The following is a 7500-nucleotide window of genomic DNA, read 5'->3' on the forward strand; positions in this document are numbered from 1 at the left end:
GTCCCACAGTGTGGCACCTTGGGCAAGTATCTTCTACTATAGCCCTGAGACAACCAAAGCCTTGTGAATGAATTTCTTAGAGAGAAACTGAAAGAAGCCTGTTGTATAGGAGTGTGTGTGTGTGTGTGTGTGTGTGTGTGTGTGGTGTGTGTGTGTGTGTGCATGTGTGTGTGTGTGTGTGTGGTGTGTGTGTGTGCGTTTGTCCCCTATCACATTTGTCAATTAGTGTTAGTGTGTTTACAATCCCATAACTTAGCAGCTTGGCAAAAGAGATCGATAGAATAAATACCAGGGTTAAAGAAAAATAATAAGCATTGGGGTCAATTCATTTGACTAAAATTGTTCAAGGCAGTGCCCCAGCATGGCCACAGTCTAATGACTGAAACAGGTAAAAGATAAAAGAAGAGATATGTATGTATGCGTATGTGAGTGTGTATGCATGTATGTATGTATGTATATATAATATTTGTAAACAGACCAGGAAGGTTTTTTAGGTTATGGAGAGAAAGCTACTATGGAAGACTCATAGTACAATAATATATATTCTCTGATTTGAAGTGACAATTTTCAAATACAAACTCACAAAGCCTTTCTGGTTTGTTTACAAATATTATATGTAACATTAAACAGTTTAAGCACATATTCATTAAATTTGACTGAAATTGAAGGCTGACTATTTGGCCCAATTGGATATGCAAGGAGCCATGTTAGCATTGATTTGTAGGTTTGATTCTGGCTAGGGTTAGCTCATCATTTTACAGTCACTTGTTTGTATTTAAAAATTGTTCCTTCAAATCGGAGACTATATATTATTATGAAGGCGGCAAGCTGGCAGAAACGTTAGCACTCCAGGCGAAATGCGTGGCCGTATTTCATCTGCCGTTACGTTCTGAGTTCAAATTCCGCCAAGGTCAACTTTGCCTTTCATCCTTTCGGGGTCAAAAAATTAAGTGCCAGTTATGCACTGGGGTTGATGTAATTGACTTAATCCGTTTGTCTGTCCTTGTTTGTCACCTCTGTGTTTAGCCCCTTGTGGGTAATAAAGAAATATATATATTATTATGATATATTATTATACAGCTATGTGTGTGTGTGTGTGTGTGTGTGTGTGTGTGTGTGTGTGTGTGTATTTGTATGTATGTGGGTGTCTTTTCAATACACTGTCAGGTTTAAAAAGCCACATCAGACGCCGTGATGGAACTAAGGCATAGGTACAAGAGGTGGTCACACTCTGCATAGGGAGTAGACAACCACCATGTGTGTATACATGTGTGCATGTTTGTATGTATGTAGTGTTAAAAACCTAAAAAGAACATCCAACGGAGATAACTTATATAAAATGAATAAGCTGAAGTTTCAGAAAAATTACAGGAAATGTAGGACAAGAGTGGATGTTGTCTTTAAGTCTTTAAGCAAATTGGTGAAAGCAACAGACAAGTTTCCACCTTATTGATTCTCTTCTGCAAGTCATATTTTACTTGGCAAAACTAACAGCAGTTAATTTGCATTTTTTAGTGATCTACTATGAAAATCGTGTTTTGCCATTGATCTTTTGTATTTTAGAGGGAGTCTGAAGATCTTGCTAGGAAACAAGGTGAGGTTAGCAACAATAGGAGTGCTTTGAGTCTGAAGGACTAAATGAAATATTATCTCACTTGGAAACAGCTGAGGGTTGGCAACAGGTAGAGCACCCAGCTTCAGAAAATTTTGCCACAAAGAATTTTGTCCAACCCATGCAAGCATGGAAAAGTGGACACTAAAATTATGATGATGATGAAGAAGAAGAAATAGAGGGAATCCAATGATGTTAATTTAGAGAATTTACAAAATGGCTGAAGGAAAATACCTAAGGGGGCATTCTGTAACCTTATGTAGGGCTCTACCTTGATGTATGTCCCCTCAGTCGTACTGTATGTCTAATGCTAGTCTATGTTAAATGTCTTTTCCCTGTATGCCAGTTTATAAAGGTATGGTTCTTACCATTATGAAAATCCTTTATGTTTTACTTGGACTATGGCCATTGGACTACGGTCACGCTGGGGCAATCTCTAGAAGGGATTTGGTTGAACAAATTGACCTAGGTGCTTATGTTTTTTTACATGACTGGTATTTGTTCTATTATTCTCTTTTTGTTGAACCACTAAGTTAAAGCGATATAAACAAATCAACACCTGTTGACAAGTATTGGTGGAGACAGACACACACACACACACATGCAGCTGTCCAAGAATTTGGACCTGGAGATCTCCATTTCCAGCAACTTCGAGGGCCACCTCCCAGTAGTGCCAGGCGTCAACGAAGAGCCCTCGACTACAACAAGATGACCAAAGTTTTTTTTCTTTTTCCAAGGTCTGGGGTCTCCCGCCCCTAAGCCCTAGACCATCACCTAATCACCCTTACCCACCTTGTTGCTTAACAACAACAACAACACACACACAAACAGAGACACACATATACACGCACAAGCAACCAGCACGTGCTGTAAAGGGGTTGGCATTAGGAAGGGCATCCAGCTGTAGAAACCTTGCCAAAGTAGACAATGGGACCCACTGCAGCTCCTGGCCTCACCAGCCCCTGGCCTCACCAGCTCCTGTCAAACCATCCAACCCATGCCAGCAAGGAAAACCAACGTGAAATGACAATGATGATGATGATGACAATGATGAGATAGATATGATGGGCTTCTGCGTAGTTTCCATTTACCAAATTTACTCACAAGGCATTGGTTGGCCTGGGGCTAAAGTTGAGGACACTCACCTAAGGGGCTGTTCAGACAACAAAAACAAAAAAAAAAAACAAAAAAGAAAGAAAAATATGATAGAAACAAACATTAATAGTCAAACACAGACATACACAAAACACACACACACACACACACACAGGTGTAAACAAAACTACACACATACCATTATATGAGTATAAGCACACATACACACACATGGAGAAAATGCTCTGTAGTATAAACACACAAAGCATTTGCATACACACACACACACACACCTACCTCTGTAAGTGCGGAGGTGGAGCATAATGCAAGCACCCTTAATTAGAAACTACCCACAAACTACGAAGTTGGCACCCTGTAATTTGAGGCAATTTCCACAAACGAGATTGTAATTAGCTAATTACACATTAGCCACTGGCAGATCAAAGTGTTGCGGGAATTCCTCCCCATAATCCAGCGTTAATCAAGTCTTTGAAGAGAGGAAAGAGAGATGAGAGAGAGGGGGAGAGAGAGAAAAGAGGAGAGAGAAAGGAGGGTGGGGAGGAGGAGGAGGAGAAAGTGGGTTAGCTTTGGGGTGGAGGGTGTGTAGTGGGAGGATGCAGGTGGTCATACTTGTGCCTTTTCCACCTTTGGAGTGTAGTTACAGAGAGAGAGAGGGGGGGAGAAGGTGAGAGAGAAAGGAAGAAATGCAAAGAAAAGATTGGAAGGAGAAAGACTAAATGGAATAGAGAGAGGGAGATAGAGATAGAGAGAGCAGTGAAGAAAATGAATATGTGTGATGGAGGGGGATAAAAAGAGAGAGAGAGATACTCACAAAAAGCAGGGAAAATAGGAGAGAGAGAGAGGGAGAGAGCGGGAGAGAGCGGGAGAGAGAGGGAAAGAGAGAGAGACTCACAAAAAGCAGGGAAAATAGGAGAGAGAGAGAGAGAGAGAGAGAGCGATTCACAAAAAGCAGGGAAAAGTTGGAGAGAGAGACAAAGAGAGAGAGAGAGAGAGAGAGAGGGAGAGAGGGAGAGAGAAAGAGAGAGAGAAAGAGAAAGAGAGAGAGAGAAAGAGAGAGAATTTGGCTTGAAGTCACTTTGATGATTATTTAAAAGAAATGAATTCAACGCCAGCTTCAGTCCGTGTGAATGTGAATATACAGATTTGTGTGTGTGCGTGTGTGTGTGTGTCCAAGTAAGAGATGGAGAGCAAGGGAAAGGTGAGTCAGAGATAGTGAGAGATGTCATAAGAAGGAGAGCAGAGCAGAGAGAGAGAGAGAGAGAAAGTGTTGCTTTGCTCAACTGCAGAGTCTGTGAGTGGCTGATGCCAGCAACCAGCAGCCGAACGGTTTGGTCTCGGTGAATCCTTGCCAGTGTCCAGTGCCAGCATCACGTGGCCAAAACAGCTGTACTCGAGTTCCACTAGATCTACAACACATTGCTTCCTCCGGGGACTGAATCTAATATTCTACCTTCTAGACAGAAAAAAGGGTACTCGTGACTCAACACGGGAACCTATGCATGGTCATGCAATCTGCTAAAAATAGCATCTAAATCCTCCTCAATAAAGTGGCAGGCCTTATAAGGTCATTAAACTAAATAGAAATAGCAGTCAAGCTCGCTCAAATTTCACTCTCCCAAGGCATGGGAGGTGCAGGCCATGGCTGAATGGATACAAGGTTCTCTTCAAAGCCATAGCTACATGGTTTGTGTTCAATCCCACGGCATGTCACTTTGGGCAATTGTCTTCAACTATAGTCTCAGGGTGACAATTAACTTGTGAAGAAAATTGGCAGCTGGAAAATGTATGGAAATCCATCATGCTAACAGGTGCAGCACTAACAACACCTCACTCAAAACTAACAACACTCCACTCCAAACTAACAACACCTCACTCCAAACTAACAACATCTCATTACAAACAACACCTCATTCAAACTAGTAAAACCTCACTCCAAACAACATCTTACTCACTCAAACTACCACACCTCACTCCAAACTAAAACAGCTTACTCCAAATTTACAACATCTCACTCCAAATTAACAACACCTCTCTCATAACTAACAACACCTCACTTCAAATTAACAACATTGCTCTCCAAACTAACAACACCTCACTCTAAACTAAAAACACCTCACTCCAAAATAACAACACTTCACTCCAAATTAACAACACCTCACTCCAAATTAACATAGCTCTCCAAACTAACAACACCTCACACCAAACTAACAACACCTCACTCCAAACTAACAACACCTCACACCAAACTAACAACACCTCACTCCAAACTAACAACACCTCACTCCAAACTAACAACACCTCACTCCAAACTAACAACACCTCACTCCAAACTAACAACACCTCACTCCAAACTAACAACACCTCACACCAAACTAAAAGCACTTCACTCCAAATTAGTAACACCTCACTCTAAACTAACGACACTTCACTCCAAACTAAAAACACCTCACTCCAAATTAATAACACCTCACTCTAAACTAACAACACTTCATTCCAAACTAACAACACTCCACTTCACACTAACAACAGCATCGATAGCTACAACAATAACTAACAACAACTGCACCACCATTTGTAGAAGTATCTGAGAATACAAAAGTTGGCAAGCTTACATTTATCTTGGGTACCGTTCCAAGCCTGACATCATTGATCTGTGTACACTCCAATACTTGACCTTCCTGAAAGAATGAAGAAAAAATAAAATAAACTGAAATAGCAAATTATAGAAAATACGTCGATGTGTAGAGAAAAGGGGTTTAAGAACGGAGAATGCAAATCATCTGAGAATGGATGAACGTTTGATCGATTGGTATCCGATTCCAAGAGGGATTTATTCTTGTTTCTCTTCTCGTTGTAAAACCAAAGCTGCAAACGGACCCCCTGAAAGTTCCTCAAGAATTTATAACGGTTTTATGTTAGAATGGGAGATGAAAAGCAAACTACAGGTTGCCTGTGGGATGAAAGACAATGACTAATGCAGTAAAAGTGGTGTGTATTTGTGTGTGTGTTAGATATAGGCATAAATGTGTTAACCAATACTTTCAGAAGATACGTAGCAGTTTATTTACTGATAACCCAAACAACAACACCACTTCCTTATCTCTCTCTCTCTCTCTCTCTGTCTGTCTTTTTCTTTCATTCCTTCTCTCTCCTTTTTAGAAGTAGAGCAGCGGAACTTATCAAACACATCCATGAATTTCTGTGGTTATTAATTATTTGGAATTCTGAAGAATGCAGCAGCAAAAGAAAGGAAATCTCTTTGACTTCAAGAGGGTTCTGGACATTCGTACTTTCCCAAAATGTATTGTTAACGAAATAATGTGTGTGAGTGCACAGATGTATGTATGCAAGTATGTATGTGTGTACTGCTATATCATCATCATTATCATTTAACGTCCGCTTTCCATGCTAGCATGGGTTGGACGATTTTGACTGAGGATTGGCGAACCAGATGACTGCATCAGGCTCCAATCTGATCTGGCAGAATTTCTACAGCTGGATGCCCTTCCTAACGCCAACCACTCCGAGAGTGTAGTGGGTGCTTTTTACGTGCCACCGGCGGTACTGGCGGTACAGTCAGGCGGTACTGGCAACGACCTCACTCGTATGTACATATGTATGTATGAATGCATGTATGTATGTGTCAATGCATGCATGTATGTATGTACACATGCATGCATATGCACACACACACACAAATACACATATAATTATGTGTGCAAACTTATACATGTGGATGTTTGTCATACATTTGACTAATGGACAGGTATGACCAAAAGACCACTTGCTAATCTTGAGATCTTCAGTTTAATTCCATTTTGTGGCACCTTATTCAAGGGTCTTTTTCCAAAAGCTCTGGGTTGACTTAAAGCCTTTTACTGAAGCTAAGAGTAACTTTGCTGGAGAAACTGTATCAATAATTGAAAGGTTTGACCTTATCACATAGTGTTATACTGATGCTGCCTATAGATTACGTCAATGTCACAAGTGTTTATGAAATACACAGCCAGTAACACAAGATGGATTGTACTTAATTTTCATATACATTGTCATCATTACAATTTTCCAATCTCGCAGGAGTTGGACAGTTTGACAAGATCTGGCAAGTTGCAAAATCATATTGAACTTCTGTGTCAGTTTTGGCATAGTTTCTACAGTGGGTGCATTTTCTGCGATACTGGCACTAGTGAGGTTGCCAAGTATATATTTTTATATATATATATATATATGTAAAAGTATAAAAATGGAGCAAAAACACAATAGTGGGCATTAAAACATGTTCGGACAGACAGACGATACAAAAGTGGTCAAGAGAAACAACAATTAAAAAAACAGGCAAAAAAAAAAGACAGGTCATTCTTAGCTTTCTTTCATCAGTCAAGTCCCAGATGTCATGACCATTTTGGGCAGTTACACACACATATAATATATATATATATATATACATGTATGTACTTGTCTGGATTTTTCAGTTCTGTCAACCAGTTTCCCTCACAAGGAAATGGGTGACCTGTGGCTATAGTAGAGGAGACCAGCCGACGACATTCACACAGTGAGACTGAGCTCCTATGCACATAGAACTGAAGTGAAGTTCTTATCCACACAGCCATCCCTGTACACATGATATAAGGGGACAAGTAAAATACTTGTAGAAGCAAACTGTAAGATAACTGATCATTGATGAAGGTATAAGAATTGGAAAGGCAGTGTCCTGTCAGTCCCTCTTTTACTGTCCATGGCAAGATTGTATAGACATGGCCCCTTTATTTTCT

The 7500-nt window shown here is 40.3% G+C and overlaps 1 protein-coding gene across 5 annotated transcripts in view; it reads right to left on the reverse strand.

Moving 5' to 3' along the window:
- LOC115217128 (1-phosphatidylinositol 4,5-bisphosphate phosphodiesterase beta-4) overlaps positions 1–7500 on the reverse strand; it is a 203371-nt gene that overhangs the window by 89349 nt on the left and 106522 nt on the right. For all 5 annotated transcript variants that reach the window (XM_029786732.2, XM_029786731.2, XM_036507169.1 and 2 more), the window contains exon 4: positions 5341–5406. In XM_029786732.2, coding sequence (XP_029642592.1) covers positions 5341–5406 — 66 coding nt within the window. The remainder of the gene's footprint in view (positions 1–5340; positions 5407–7500) is intronic.

This window comes from Octopus sinensis, linkage group LG11 (genome assembly GCF_006345805.1).
Source record: "Octopus sinensis linkage group LG11, ASM634580v1, whole genome shotgun sequence".
Lineage (NCBI taxonomy): Eukaryota > Metazoa > Mollusca > Cephalopoda > Octopoda > Octopodidae > Octopus > Octopus sinensis.